The sequence below is a fragment of the Podarcis bocagei genome, assembly GCF_964188305.1.
Source record: "Podarcis bocagei genome assembly, chromosome: 3".
Lineage (NCBI taxonomy): Eukaryota > Metazoa > Chordata > Lepidosauria > Squamata > Lacertidae > Podarcis > Podarcis bocagei.
Window position 1 is genome coordinate 91,731,496 of NC_138127.1, and position 15,599 is coordinate 91,747,094.

Below are 15,599 nucleotides of genomic sequence, written 5' to 3' on the forward strand. Positions count from 1 at the left end.
CTCTCCTAGCTTTCTTAATATGGATTGTAAGGGAAAGTGAACCAAATTGAGCATAATGCATTACAGTGGGATTCTATGAAGCCCCATTGAATTCAGCAGGGGGTACTACAAACTAGGTAAGACAGCAGACAAAAGGAGAAATGTTTGTGGCCTGGAGTTGGAGAGATGGAAGTTCATATATTAATTCAATATAATCAGTGATATATTTGGACTACTACAGATGTTTAACTTAAGTCAGGTTTGCACCAGCACTGCAGGATACGACTCGGGAAGGTCCAATGCAGTGCCTCACAAGTCAGAGGGGGAATTCAGCTTAGCTCTCAAGAGAATTTTCATTACCTTGAAACTTCCCAGAACCAGCAAATTATGCAAAATGGATGCACATTTGCTTTATCTGCATAACAAACAGATTACAGAATTCACCTTTTCTTGACACAGAACTTTGATGTTTTGTGTTTGCTTTAAATAAAACAAGCCCTATGGCTACACCATCCAGGCCCATTGATTTTAAAATGTGGAATTAATCCATACAATTCTTATTCAATTCTTAAAACCAGATTGCCTTATTGCTTCTGTCAGGTGCCTGGACTACTGATCTCCTGTTAAGTTTTATCTTCATATATCAAGATGACAAATACATTTAATGCCTCTGCCTTTGCTGCATCATGTGTTCTTAGGCTTATAACAATTCAGTATGTCTCTCACAATGTCTTTGGTAGCTGTCGTTTCTAATGTGTTTAAAATACCTTGCTTTTTACTATTTGTGCGTGTCTTTGTGTTCCTGTTAGATCTTTGATTCATCATCATTTCAACAAAAGCCTACTGTTAGACAAGAGCAGCCTCTGGAGGAAATGATATTATGTTAAAAAAACTGACTTACCACTGCAAAAAAGTGGCTTAATCTTCATGTTTTCAAACTTCTAAAACAATTATTTAAAAGGTGAGATTGTTGTCAATGTTAAGAAGAAGCAATCAAACACCAACCTACAAAATCTGCTTCTTCCACACAAAGGCAACAACATGATACTTCACAAATTACTCCTGAGTATTACCACTGCTGCACAGTATTGAAGTTAGCTCTGCTAAGGTGATAGCCATGGATAGCCATTCACTCTTTTTTCTTCTTCTTCTACTCAACCCAATTAACTTAAAAGGTTACGCTTCCAATGTCAAGGTTATGGCTTCCAAATAATAAGGCAATGCACACCCTTCACTGCTGAAAAAAGAAAAAATGCATTTACAGATGCGCAGCTGAGTGGGAACTTATATTGGTAAGTGGCTATTATATACAGGCCACAGAACATAACCAACAGAAGCATGTCATCTTATCCAATTTTCCTTGAAGAGGGAAAGACTTCCAATTTCTCATGGTCAGAGCTGATCTCTAATGCAGATGTATTCCCCATTCTGAGTTGTGGAGAGGCATGGTGGTTATTTAGTGCCTTCCCTGATCACAGCAGTTTAAGAAGACAGCATGGTAATAGCCTGCTCCTTTGTATCAAAATGACCTACCTGATTCTGAGCAAGCAGATGTCTTGCATGTCACCTGGATACTCTCTGGGTGTCAGGGTTTTGTGTTGTTTCTGGATCTTCCATCTGAGTGGTGACCCCCACCGGTTACTGGAGTCGAATGCCACAAAAGTCAGTAAAATGAGATACACAGAGAGGGTTGGGCTAGATTTTATTTCAGGTTTGCTTTGTGCTACCAGCCTTCTTTGGGAGAGGACAGCAGCATTCATGAGTGTGATACCAACCAGTCAATGCACAACGCAACACACAGCGACAAAAATGCTGCCAGCGACAACTTAACACGTACTCTGTGGCCTGCTCAGCTCGCACCAAGCCTGCCTGATTGAGAAACTGGCTCATAGGCAGGAGGTAGCCAGTGGGTGGCATTTATCTCTCTATGTGCTCTTGGGAAAACAGGAGGACTTATAGGCCAGAGATCTCTGCTTCTCAGATCTCCCTTTGAGCCTTAGCCCTTTGGCGGGGATTTCCCATTTGCTCCTGGACAGGTGTTCACATTATTCCAGTCAAGGAAGTCTACAGCTACCTCATCCCAAACTGTGGGAACGGCTCTTCTGCTGTTGGATAACAAAGCTGACTAGCAGCTTCTCGTGCGCATGGCTAAAAGGGATACTCCGAGGCATCAGAAGTGAAATCCTCCTTCTACAAGTAACTTAGTCATAACCTGTGCCTCAGTACACCAGCATTTGCCAGTTATGGGCACGGCTGTAGGCAGTGGTGTTCCGGCCTGCTCTCGCTAGATTCGTTTCAGGATTGATACCTAACCCTTGGAATGTGAGCTGTGGGTTGCACAACAGCTACAATCCCTGATACAATCCCCGAGGAGGGGGAAGGGCCATGGCTCTGTGGTAGCGCAACTGCTTTGCATTCAGAAGGTCCCAGGTTCAATCCCTGGCATCTCCAGGTGGGACCGGGAATGTTTCCCTACCTGAACACCTGAGAAGCCACTGCCGGTCAGCAATGACAATACTGAACTAGATGGACCAATGGTCTGACTCAGCGTAAGGCAGCTTCCTGTGCTCCTAATGCGCCTTCATCCAAATGTGGCACGGCTGCACTCAGGGCCCACTGAAGCAGACACCCCTTGTTCCTTCCAACGCCAGCTCCATCGACAACACCACAGCACCCCCTGCAGGAGTAGGGTGGAAACCGTCTCTGGGAGATCTGTACTAGTAACTCCTTGGTTCGCGCAGGGGGGGGGAAGGAGCACTTCATCTATTCTACAGTGAGTCAGGATGTGCATTCCTCTCCTTCAAAACTGCCATCTAAACCGGATCCAGTCACGGAGGGTGGATTGTAATCTTGTCAGGGATTCAAGGTGCTTTCAGTCTGCTCGCCGGATAAACCAGATCTCATTGCGGCGGTTAGGGACGCCAGGGTTCTGGTACGCAGCCACCAAGTAGGTTTCGCGGAGCACATTGTCTGTGGAGCCCAGCAACTCCCAGAGAAGGTGAATCTCCCGCAGGATTGTTTCTTCTGTGGTGGTCCCATAAAACACCCTTTACACAAGGTGAACAACAAAACAATTGCCCGTAAAGATCTAGTGCTGTGACTGTTTCTCTGCTCACCCATCCCTCTATCCTTCACTACATCTTGGAGGGTGGGGGAATTGGAGAGAGCCAGCTTTCTTTCCCGTCTCCATAATAGGATCTCACTTAGCCGCTTTCTTCCCTGCCATGCATTCCTTTTCTCCCAGCTAGGATAAGAAAGCATCCTTCCTTCCTTCCTTTAGAGACCTGTAGCACATAAAACATATTCTTAGCATGCATGAGTCAGGGCCCACCTGGAGATAACCCGAAGTGGTGCTCTCTCTTGTATCTGGATGTCAGGGTCCAAGGGGAGAGGGGGGTTAGGTTGAAATTCTTCAGGGAGGTAATAGGCAGTGATGACTTCTTGAAGCAATTCCGTGCCCTCCTTGTTCAGGTGGATCTCGTTGATCACTGGCACTGTCATCCCCAACTGACGGCCTAGATAAAAACACACATAAAGACACCAGAGAGTGAAAGAGGAGGATCTTCAGAAACCCAGCTCTGGCCTTTCCAGTTCCAGCGGGTATAGCTGCTGCAGGCTTCCATTTCCCTGCCATGATGGCATGTGCTACCACATACCTAGGGAGTTCTCCTTGCAGATGTACCGTATTAGTTTCATGAAACCCATAGAGATGCTTTGCTCATATTTGGGTTCTCCTCTGGTAATGCATGCCCATTTCCCAGCTGGGTACAGTCGTTCCTCGTAGGCTATCTCCTCACACTGAACCAAGAAGGAAAAAGAATTAGTGAGAGCTAGGCATTCAAACAACACAGGATGGGAATTACGTACTGAATAAAGCTTTGGCACTGAGGGAAGGGAAGAGTAACTCGCAGTCTGTCCTGTGCAAATGAAGTGTTGCATCTCCATTGCCAAATATTAACTAAATTTATATTCCACTTTTCCTCCGAAAGGCTCAAGGCAGCATACATTGTTCTCTCCACTTTCTGTTTAGCCTAACAACCACCCTGTGAGGTAGGTTAGGCCCAAAGTGAGGTTATTGGCAGAGTGGGACTTTGAACCAGGTCTCCCCAGCTTTAGTTCAGTATTCTACACCACTCTGGTTCTTTGCATGGAATAACCAAACAGAAAGGCTGATAGCATAGGCCAGATACAGCTCAATATTGTTAGGCAAAAATTGGCAGTTACAAAGAGAATAGATATTTCTCCTTTGTGACAGGTTGTAACATCTTCCAAGTTGTTGTTTTTTTAAAGAATCAGCTGCATTAAATCACACTCAACACAGCATAAGGTATTAGGAGGCTTTTCATTAAGGTAATCATTATTGCTTCTCTAAACGGCTACAGATAATTGGGAAATTCTTCAAAATATATTTGTCAGGATAATAAACAGTTTATAACAATGTCCTATCTACAGAATATACTTAAATAAAAGGCGTCACTGTTTTAGCTAATTGTTCCTGAATTACTAAAAGCATTAACCTGGAGCTCCACAGCATTGAAAAGTTGCTTAAATAGTTATTTCGTCAGTTATCACTAGGGTAGGTTTATTATCCCGGCTGTTACACTAAGACGCAAATCTCATCCTTTCCTCATATGAACATTGTAAAAACAGAGCTCGTAACCACAAGTATAACCCAGCCCTAAAGGGTGCAATCTACCTAGGCAAGCTAAACAAAAATTACTAAAGGCACAGAAATGAATGATTAATTATTAATGTAAGGGTTTTTTTAAAAGCAGGAGCCGGTAAGTCTGTATGTTTATATTATAGGAGTCAAGTTAGCTAGCTCAACGGAAAGTGAGACGGGAGGAAACTCATCAATGCAGGTGGGAAAGAAAGAAAACAACAACTGTACACCCAACTCGTTTTGGTGCAGAAAAAATACAGAAAGCAACACAATGCCTTCAGCAGTCCCAGGAACTATCCTGCACATCTTTGGAGCAACAGCTGTATAGACACATTGCAATGTTTCAGAAGACAGAATATCCAACTTTTCTAAGGCATGCATGCAGTTTTGGGTTGGAACAGGACAGAGGGGGGATGAAGTGACTCTTCCATAAAGCATTTGCATGGAATTATTATTGCTAACGAGAAATGAAGAAGAAAACTACAAAGAAAACCCTTCAGAAACTTTACTTCATGAAGTAAATGCAGAGACAGTAGCACAATTTAACATGGAAGGCTAGCAGTAGTATAATTGCATTAAAGCTGATAAATACCACTTTTATTGCCCTTACTTATGGCCATATAAACTCAGTTCAGATGTAATGACAAACCATGATTTGATGCTGGTTTGGGATCTTGGAATGAGGCAAATGTTGGTCTGTGAAATGACAGGTTTTTGCATTTGGATGAAAACAGGAAACTATGGTTTGACACAAGTTAGAAACTTCTGCTTTTACTCTCACCTTGCGTATGAAGTAATGAGAGAACCAAGAGGGAACACCTACTCATTCTCATAATAATGATTATTGGTTTGTTATTACATCTGATTTGAGTCAAAATGAATACTGGAAAATATATTTGAAGGATCTAGGATACTTGCAGGAGCTTGAGAGCACCTCTGTGTGCCTGAAAGTCAAGCTGCACTTCAGGAAATGGATGCAGTTTTCTCACTAAAACTGAAAGCTGACCTTGCTTTCTGACTCCATACAAATACAGGTCCAAGGAATCAAACAAAAGACAAGGAAGTGCTTGTAGATTGACAAATATAGACTTAACTGCTCCTTCAACAACCAGGGGAAAACAGAAACTACCGGTACTTAAAAGTAATTTTCCCTCACATGATATTAAAAATAACAGAAGACAATGCAGAAGACCAGGTGGACTGAATTCAATATAGACATCTGTATTGAAGAATCCCAAGGTAGTGAATGCTTTTGATCCTGATATGCAGTACTGATATGCAGAGGCTGAGCTAACGTTATGACAACAGGGAGATAATACTAGCAAGATGCCCATCACTGCAATTGGTAGTGGTGGGTGAACAAAAAAGAGGGAGTGTTTGGGAAGGGCACTATGTGAGGGGTAGGCCAGGAGTGGCTAACCTTTCTCAGCTTGAGAAACTCTCTCTGATGTCCACATGCCAGCGCACAGGCACACACGCTCGCAACTCAGCAGAAGAGTAGCTTACACAGGCAGGCTGATGCACATACATTCAGGCAGAAGCATATACTCAGCAGAAAGGTGGGCAGGTAATTAAGTACTCATATCCAAGGAACTTGCCCAAAGGCAGCAACCACCACCATGACCATGGACATTTTCTTCACCCATTTCTTCCTTGCAGCAAAGAGGATATCTGCTATGGTGCTTCTTGCACCTTCGTGCCAATGCCCAACAAAAAACTATGTCTCCAACAATAAGGTCACAATTTTGGGATTGGGGGAAGTAAGCTGTATGCGAGATCCTTCTGACCCCTGGATCCAGCAAGTGTTCAAATATAAGCCCCGTGTTGAGGTGATAGCCTGGTGACCGGCTGTTAAGGGAAACACAGGAAAGGGGCTCTGCGTGAGATGGCAAGTGGGTGAGGCCCCTCCCGCAGCTCCTTAGAAGGACAAAGCTAGAGTTTGGAGTTGAGAGTGAAGTGATGCCACCCAAAAAGAAAAAAAAGAGTGAAGTGATGCAACCTAGAGGGAAAGCAGCCAGCTGGAGAGACGAGACAGAGCAATGCTTGAGAGAATGTTTGATTTATGTTTGGATTCAAGGGGAGAAACAAGAGCCTTTTGCAGTGTTAATGCTGTGAACTGTGCTATCATAGGCTCAGGCTGTATATAAGAGTACAGTGGTGCCTCGCAAGACGAAAAGAATCCGTTCTGTGATTCTCTTCGTCTAGCGGTTTTTTCGTCTTGCGAAGCAAGCCCATTGACGGATTAGCGGATTAGCGCTATTAGCGGCTTTTAGCGGCTTATCGGATCAGCTGATAAGCGGCTTAGCGGCTTAGAAAAAGAGGGGGGAAAGGGAAAAAACCCGCAGGAACTCGTAAGACATTTTCGTCTTGCGAAGCAAGCCCATAGGAGATTCGTCTAGCGAATCTAGCGAGTTTTCCGTCTTGCGAGGGATTCATCTTGCGGGGCACCACTGTAAATAAACCATGTTTCATCAAGACACCAAAGTCTCCACTGTGCCTCATTTGAAAAGGAGGCATGAATCCTGGGTAAGCACCTGGAACCATGGGAACTTGGCACACTCATTTTCTAGAACCGGCATAGTGCTCTGTTTGCATTCTGTTGTTCTGTGCTTTGGATGTGCTTGAGAATGATAATTAGAGATCTGTATCTCTTCATCAGACACTGGCTGTGTACACACTATAAAGCACATTCAAAACGCATAATTTTCCCCTGTAGTTTAACCTAGTTTTTACAATTCCCAGCCACCCTTAAGAAACTACTGTGCCAAGAATTGAGGGAAAGAATGTGATTTGAATGTGCTTCAAAGGTGTAATGTGCAAACAGCCATTGGTGCAAAACTACAGGAAGCTTCTGTTGACCTACTTATGCTAATCACTGTGCCATCACCAGCTGTGATGCGTTCAGCAGAAATCAAGTTATTGTTCCTCTTTGCAGCCTGCCAAGGACATCGCAGGCAGTTTTCCACTAGCACTATTAATAGTGCACCTGGATGCTGAAACATGCAGTCAGGAAGGGGTGTTTTTGGGGTGTTTTTACAAGCCCTGGTTCACAGGAAATTACCAAAAAGTATCTGAAGACACTTGGGGAAGCACAACAAAGGCAAACAACAACTGAAACTTTTTAAAAGGCAGAGGTAATTTTGGGTGATGGGGGTGAGGGTTTTAAGTCACCACTGATTTCCTGCCAAATTGTCAGGAGGTCCCAGTGAGCCATCCCAAATTCTGTGGTAGCCACCCCTGCTATGCAGCAAGACGGCATCTTACACCCATTTAACTTGCTTGATTTCAATCATATGCAGTTGAAAACAGGCCTGCTGGGGGTTATCCAGCTCATAAAAAGCTTTTAAACTCTCTGCCTTGCTTGGGAGGAAAGGCCTGGTCAGAGTACCAGCTCTGGGATGCTTGCTTGAGATGTTGTGGGGCCAGCTGAGTGGCCATGAGAACTCGCACGAGCATCCCTAGTCTCCCTGAGCCCATGCCTTGAGTGAGACTTGCCCAACAAACACAGCAAAGAGCTTAAAAACTCTTTCCGTAGTGGGTCCACTTGGGTTACCCAGCGTGAAGAGCTTGTAAGCTCTCTGCCTTGCTTGCTGGGCAAGGCCAGCTCAGCATATGGCTCTGGGAGTACAGAGCATTCTCTCTCATTCCCCATAACCCACTAGCCATGGGGGCAGGGTTGGTTCCAAGGGTTTGGGTATATGTGGTTTCTGTTTATACACAGATCCTTTAGAAGCAACCCACCTGCGTAAGATTTGATCATACCATATGCACTTACTTAGGAACAAGTCAACTGAACTCAACGAGGCCTGCTACTGAGTAGACAAGTATAGAATTCCAGGAGGACAGAATTCGCACAAGTTTAAGGATGGCAAAAACTTGCATTGGAGTGCTGGGAGTGTCACAGATGATAATAATAATAATAATAATAATAATAATAATAATAATAATAATAATAATAATAATAATAATAATATTATTTATACCCCGCCCATCTGGCTGGGCTTCCCCAGCCACTCTGGGCAGCTTCCAAAAAATATTAAAATACTGTAATACACCAAACAGATGCTATTCTGAAGAATGTTGGAGGGGAGAGGGACATGTTACATGACTTATATGCTCTTTTCTCCACAATATACCACAAAGCTATGTCAGCCAGTTATATACACATACATTATTTTATTTACAAACAAGTTTGTATATGTGAGAGTGCTCACCTTCTCATGCTGTGACAAAGTAGCGTAGGGCACAGGCTCTCGAGTCTGGTTATGGCGCGCCATTTGCATTATTGGACCTGCCATCTCTAGCAAAACAGAGTCAAGTAGTGGGGGGTTCACTTTAAGACTGAAAAATATCTTTAGAAGTTAAAAAAAAAATCTGTAGAAACCTACATTTTTAAAACAAGCAACTCTCATTAGTACCTATAGGGTACACTATAGATCTAAACACATAAAAAGGAGACATAACAGCATGGAGAGCCGCCAGTAATCTAGCTCCCTACTTTCCAGCCAAGGAGGCCTCTCCCTTCTCCAGCTGCCACCACAGGACTATTCAAGAACCATATTCTCCTGCAGGGAGGAGAGAGGTTGATCTTTTTAAAAAAAATCATCCGCTTCTTGCAGCTTGTCTTGGTTGTTGTATTATATAGTTTCGATTGATGCTGGTTGTTTTAACGGGTGGTATCCAATGCACCTGTTCTGTTCACACAAGGTTTTTTGTTTGTGCAACGGAACTCCTGCCCTTCTCCCCGCACCCTCCTCAAATCATCTCCAGAAGGATGGAGGAAATCCCAGAACAGATTTAGGGAGCATGTGCAGAGAAAATCGGGTCTGAAGGGCCCTCCAACCAGTGGCGGAGGAAGGGGGTGCGATAGGTGCAGGCCGCCCCGGATGTCATCACTGAGGGGGGTGACAAAATGCTGGGCAGCACTCACCGCAGGGCCTGCAGCGCACCTGAGCCACACATCTCTCCTGGGAGAGAAGCAATGGCTTGGGTGCGCACAGGCTGCACCCTGCCCAAACGGTCCACCAGCTGCCTCCCCCCCCCCAGCTGTAGGGCGGCTGAGTGGGAGGAGGCAGGCAGACTCCAGAGGCCCCACGGTGCACCCCACCCCTGGGTGCACCGCCCAGACGCCCAAGCAGCTTCCTCTGCCACTGCCTCCAACCCTCAGGGTGTTGGGGGTGGGGGTCTGCAAGGGAGAGGAGAGGAAAACACTATTGCACGAGTGGAAGTTTGTTGCACTAGCAGAACAACAGCACTGGAGACAACCCACAATTTCTGGGGAGAGCCCATGTACACATACAATCTTTTAAGGACAAGGAGAATCTTAGCTTTTTAGCTTAGAAGGGAAACTGGATTTGCACAATGCTGAGTGGCTGGCCCTTGTGTCAATCATGGAGCCATCTGTTGCTCCTCCTTCCTAGAGTCAGGCTGTGCACAGCACTGATTGGTTCAGTTGTCTGTGTCACAAAGCACCTTCCCGGCCTCTGCTGCAGCACATTTCAAAATTTAAATAAATTCTTTTAAAAGCCTTTTTTTAAAGCACCAAACAAAGCATTAGAGCAGATAAGCATGACAGCTGCTTGGGACCTGCCCACACCAGTTTACTGTGTGCTTGCAATTGTTGGGGTTCCCATTTAAATTGCATAGCCCATTAAAACACTACCAATCTCAATGCTTTTCCTCTGTAAATTTGGGTTTACCTGATATGGGGATAATCCATTAAAATTGGGAGAAATTGGGCTCCAAATCACCTCACTTAGGGATGCAGGCTATTTGTTCTGCTCTTTTGGGGTGGGTGGATCAGTCATCACCTTCTGCTATTCACCTTTTCAAGGCTTTCATTTTTTTCCAGCTGTGCTCCTATTTTTCTGGCATGCTCCTGAGTGCGCGAACAAAAACCAAAAAACTGCAAAAGTGTGTGATGAGACTTTATAATTGCCTGGCTTTTGCTCACTTCCTTAATTTTTTTTTTTAAGGTGCACTCACAACTATCTGCAAGTATGCCCTTACTTGTCAAAACAGAAGCAATAAATTAGAAGTCGGGAACAAACAGAAAAGGGAGTGCCTACTAGTATGAACAGGATAGGCTGAAAGGGCTCCTTACATACAAATTCAAATACATGTGGCTATGAACTAATCAGGTCTAATTCAAATGACGGGGGGGGGGGATTAACAGCTAAATAAAGCTCAAATGTGGACAAGCCCTTGGTGTGTGTGCATGCATGCTAGAAAACAAAAAATGAAATGTGGGAACAGTTTTGAGCTAGAGGCTGTGCATGTGAAGGCAGGCGTTCAAAGGCAAGCAGAAGCAGACCTCACCTTGCAGATTAAAAATCTACTTCCTCCTCTCTTTGGAGGTGCAGCCTAAAATTGCGACTGGAATGCAAATTCATACCTTGGGGGAGAGACACTTGGTGAGTGCTGGCTACTGTCTCCCAATGAGAAAACAGCCTGTTCTGTTCCTCCCCATCCATTGGTTCATCCTCTTCATCAGGGACCTCATCATCCAGTTCATTCAGTTCTTCAAGTGTAATACGAGCCATAGTAACACTGTAGCTCCTGCAGAAAATGCAACAGAAAATTCTATATCTTGAGCAGTTTGAGTAATGATACCACAGCATCTACAGGGGAAGTGCTATTGGCACAGGATACCATTTTCCTGAGTGCTGTTAAGACATTTCCCTTCGCCACAAAGGTTTGGGGCAACATAAAGGTAAAGGTACCCCTGACCATTAGGTCCAGTTGTGACCGATTCTGGGGTTGCAGCACTCATCTCGCTTTATCGGCCGAGGGAGCCGGCGTACAGCTTCCGAGTCATGTGGCCAGCATGACTAAGCCGCTTCTGGTGAACCACAGCAGCGCACGGAAACGCCGTTTACCTCCCCGCTGGAGCGGTACCTATTTATCTACTTGCACTTTGACGTGCTTTCGAACTGCTAGGTTGGCAGGAGCAGGGACCGAGCAACAGGAGCTCACCCCATCACGGGGATTCGAACCGCCAACCTTCTGATCGGCAAGTCCTAGGCTCTGTGGTTTAACCTACAGCGCCACCCGCAGGCAACATAGGGTTGTATTAAATGAAGTTGTCCTGCCCATCTTCCAATTGACATGCAAATTTATTTATTGGACAGGTTTAAAAAACAAAACAAAATGGGAGCAGTGTGGGGCAAGGGGAGGGAAGTCACAAAAATATGATTTCCCATGTGTGGCCAGTTTTCAGACATACTGATTTTGGAAGTGTTCGAATGCAAGTAAGTTACATATGAACTTATGCTGTCTACTCAGGAGTAATTACCATTAATTCCATGAGAATAACTCAAATATTATCAAATTGCAGCCTTTCATTCTCTTATTGAATAGAAAAAGTATTTAAGATTCAATGACCAAAGAAGCCCCCAGTATTCAATATGTGAATAACTTATTTATATACGGCTATCATTCATCTATGTAGATGGTTTATCTTTGAAATGCCTTACATTTCTTTCTGTAATAAATAATAATACTAATTTTATTATTTATACCCCAGCCACTCTAGACGGCTCCCAACAAAATATTAAAAACACAACAAAACATCAACCATTACGAACTTCCCTGTAGAGGGTTGCCTTCAGATGTCTTCTAAAAGTTGTGTAGTTCCTTACTTCACATCTGATGGGAGAGCGTTCCACAGGGAGGGCGCCACTTCCGAGAAGGCCCTCTGCCTAGTTCCCTGTAACTTCACTTCTTGCAGTGAGGGAACTGCCAGAAGATCCTCAGTGCTGGACCTCTGTGTCCGGGCTGAATGATGGGGGTGGAGATGCTCCTTCAGGTATACAGGCCAAGGCTGTTTATGGTTTCACATGGAGCAATCATATCCATGTTTAGTTTGAAATGTTCTGCTGACTGCTGTTCATACTCCCAGGTAAGCAAAGGATTTCAACCTTAATGATCCTTAATTTCTTTACATATAAACATGCAAGCAGCTTCCTAAAGTAGTATTTCATGGGTCTACTCAAGGAACAAGGCATTAATATGTATACAGTGCATAAAAATTTCCCATCATTCCATGTCTATTTTACTTGTATGTAGTAAACAATGATAAAAATTTTGAAACTGCTTGGCTAGACTATTATTGCATTCAGCCATTGCTACTAGTTAATTTATGAAATGGAAAATGAGGTAGAAAAATAATTATCCGTGTTGGTTTCAAGCCAGTTTCCTAGCAGAGTTTGTATGTACAGTATGTGCTACAGACATACATAAATGAAATATATATATATTTTCCTTGAATAACTCATCTCATATACAGTAGATGTTATCTGTCATTCACATTGGGTTACAGCAAAACGAGGTTATTTGCACTTAGGTACCATTAAAAAATAAATGTTAAAAGACATCACTTAAATTCTCATTACTTCAACAGGACTCAAATACAACTACTCTGGCTCCAACCCGTTGTTAGGAATTCTTTAGCATTTATAACTGTACACTTCTCCAAATTATTTTGAAACTTCTACAGCTAATGCCACCTCATCATAAACCATATTTTAAAAACAAATCGTTACTGTGTCATCACAATTTATTATTATTTTGTGATCACAGTATCCTAACCACACCCAGTCAAAGCAAGGATCCTTGAGGAACCTCCCTTTAGAATTTACTACAGTATTATACCTATTTATTTTAATTCAAATTCTGACCAAGAAAAGGTTATCCTTTTTCTGCTTTGACCCTTAAGGTAAGGTTTTCTCCACTTTACTCTGAGCTCCTACATGGTTAGGTATAGCTTCATTAGGAAAGTTATCTTGCCTAATGGTCTGTATAAAACAGTAGGTCAAGATCCACCTTCTGCCCACTCCTGTCTTGAGAGTCAGACAACAGTGCACCATTGAACGAAATGGGGCAGAGTCACAGTATAGGAAGGTTTTAGGCAGAAATACAACTGACACCATATTTTCCCTGCTTTCCATCATCTTCATCATCGATAGGAAGACTCAGGAGATGCAACTTTCATTTGCAGTCTAGCAATGCAGTGATGGGGAAAACACCTGTTGAATTTCCATCAAAAGGGCAGACTGTTCTGTCAAGACAGGGGGAATGGATGGGTGCAGGATCACAAAGCCTGAGGTGCAAGTAGGTGGGTTGTACTGATTGGGATATGGAGCATAAAAATATGATGGGGGTTGGGAAGACATGCAAGAGAGCTTCTCTTGGGCAACAGCTGGAGTCTATGCAGGTGTATATGTTGGGGACAGTGTTTTCTTTTCTTTTAAAATATTTTTAAAATTCATATTAAGTTGAGACACTATGCAGCAAAAACCACTATACATCTAATATCCTTGCTTTGCATGCAAAAAAACAACACAATCCCAAATAAAATAAGGAAAAAATAAAACCAACAAGGAAATGACCTACAAACAGGAGGGACAGAGTAACAAAAGCACTATAATACCATGAATGAATGAAAGGAAAAGCACTGTCATTTACTTTGGTGTTCCAGAAACACATAAAAGGCCCACCTCTCAATCAATTTGTTTCCTTAGAATCATAATATTGCATAGTTGGAAGGGACAAGCGTCATCTAGTCCAACCCCTCTATTTAGTAGTGCATTTCTCTCCTTTTTGTAGTGTGTTTTCTGGCAGTTTTTAAAAACCCTCTCTGTGTTATTGCATTGCTGATTACCTTTCTTATTATCATTCTATTTTTTTTATATCCCGCCTCCCCCCCCCCCGACTCAAGGCAGCTTACAGATAGAATCAGCTAAAAAAGAAAAGCAGGGGGAAGAAACTAAAAAGCAACCCCTCACTAAAAACCAATTGAATACTAATAACGTCGAAAAAACAACGCCATGGTACACTCGCACTCGCAATTTCCTTCACTCCGTGCACCCGTGTTTCGAACCCGGGAGCGTCTGAACAATTCAAGTAAGCCAACGAAGGAGTGAATAATAATATAGGAACGAAGGAATGAGGCGAAAGAAGCCGCTACTGAGGGGCTCCAGGTGAGACCCGGGGGCGGGGGCTGCTCTCCCTCGAGTCACAGGTAACAGGAGCCCAGGCGGGCCTCCCAGGTAACGGTGAGGGGACGAAGGGCGGAGGCAACCGCCACCCTCAGGGACAGCAGCCAGACGGTGGGAGGGGGAGAACCTGACCCTTAAACTCCTCCCCCGCCCAAACCGCCAATCCCCTTCTGGGGAAGAAGCGCGCGCAGCTTCCAAGCCAGGAATAGAGGAGGGGGTCTCGGGCCCACTCCCCTATTGGGTTGGGTAAAGGGAGAAGGAAAAGGGGGCGAAGCCCTTACCTGTCACTTCCTGCGTTCTCCGGCCGACCCCGGAAGCGATTCCTGCCCGCCGAATGAAAAAGAGGCGGGAGGCCGAGCGCGAGCCGAGAACGCTGTGTGGGGCGGGGGTAGGAGGAAGGGAAGGGCAAAGGGGCGGGGCTCCGGGTGACGTCACCGAGTCGGCTTTCCCACCAACTCCTCCTCCTTCTCCTCCCAACCGCACAACTTCCAAGGGGAAAGGTCTTAGGAAATCCAACCAAGATTTCCGGTTTCCATTTGCAGCGGGTGGAAGGCGGGGCAATGTTCGTGCGGGGCAAAGGCGGAGGAATCATAGAATGGTTAGGAGAGGAGACCCCCAAAGGCCCTTTAGTCCAACCCCTTGCAAGAAGCAGCGGAACGGTTGTTTAAATGATGCGTGTGTTTTTTAATTTGTTTTTTAAGTCAGGTGCGGGAACGTGGGGAAGCCGAGTCGAACCATTGGTCCGTGGGCATTTCAGTCTTGTCGAAAGGCGCGGACGCGGTTAGGGGCTCGACAAGGCTTTCAAGCGAGGATTCCTCCCAGCCCCGCCTGGAGATGCGGGGATCGAACCCGAGACCTTCTGCAAGCAGCACAAGTGCTTTACTAGTGAACCACGCAGGGTTCCCAGGTGTATTTGCAGTTATTTGAAGTAAGCGCCGCATCCGTCTCGGAAAGCGGCA

At 44.5% G+C, this 15,599-nt stretch overlaps 1 protein-coding gene across 5 annotated transcripts; it reads right to left on the reverse strand.

Moving 5' to 3' along the window:
• Positions 1 to 1,664: 1,664 nt before the first annotated feature.
• On the reverse strand, positions 1,665 to 15,034 carry LOC308584102 (heme-binding protein 1-like). 5 transcript variants are annotated; one of them, XM_081188821.1, is made up of 7 exons: positions 14,922 to 14,940; positions 12,283 to 12,418; positions 11,037 to 11,200; positions 8,857 to 8,942; positions 3,636 to 3,777; positions 3,311 to 3,494; positions 1,665 to 3,026 (listed from the first exon to the last, which is right to left on the reverse strand). In XM_081188821.1, exons 3-7 carry the CDS (start codon positions 11,182 to 11,184, stop codon positions 2,852 to 2,854), a joined length of 735 nt encoding a protein of 244 aa, XP_081044947.1. In that variant the 5' UTR covers positions 11,185 to 11,200; positions 12,283 to 12,418; positions 14,922 to 14,940; the 3' UTR covers positions 1,665 to 2,851. The 5 variants fall into 5 exon arrangements, with proteins under 5 accessions (XP_081044947.1, XP_081044945.1, XP_081044946.1 ...); XM_081188819.1 differs by having other exon boundaries at positions 12,072 to 12,418; XM_081188820.1 differs by lacking the exon at positions 12,283 to 12,418 and having other exon boundaries at positions 14,922 to 15,034.
• Between the last annotated feature and the right edge of the window lie 565 nt (positions 15,035 to 15,599).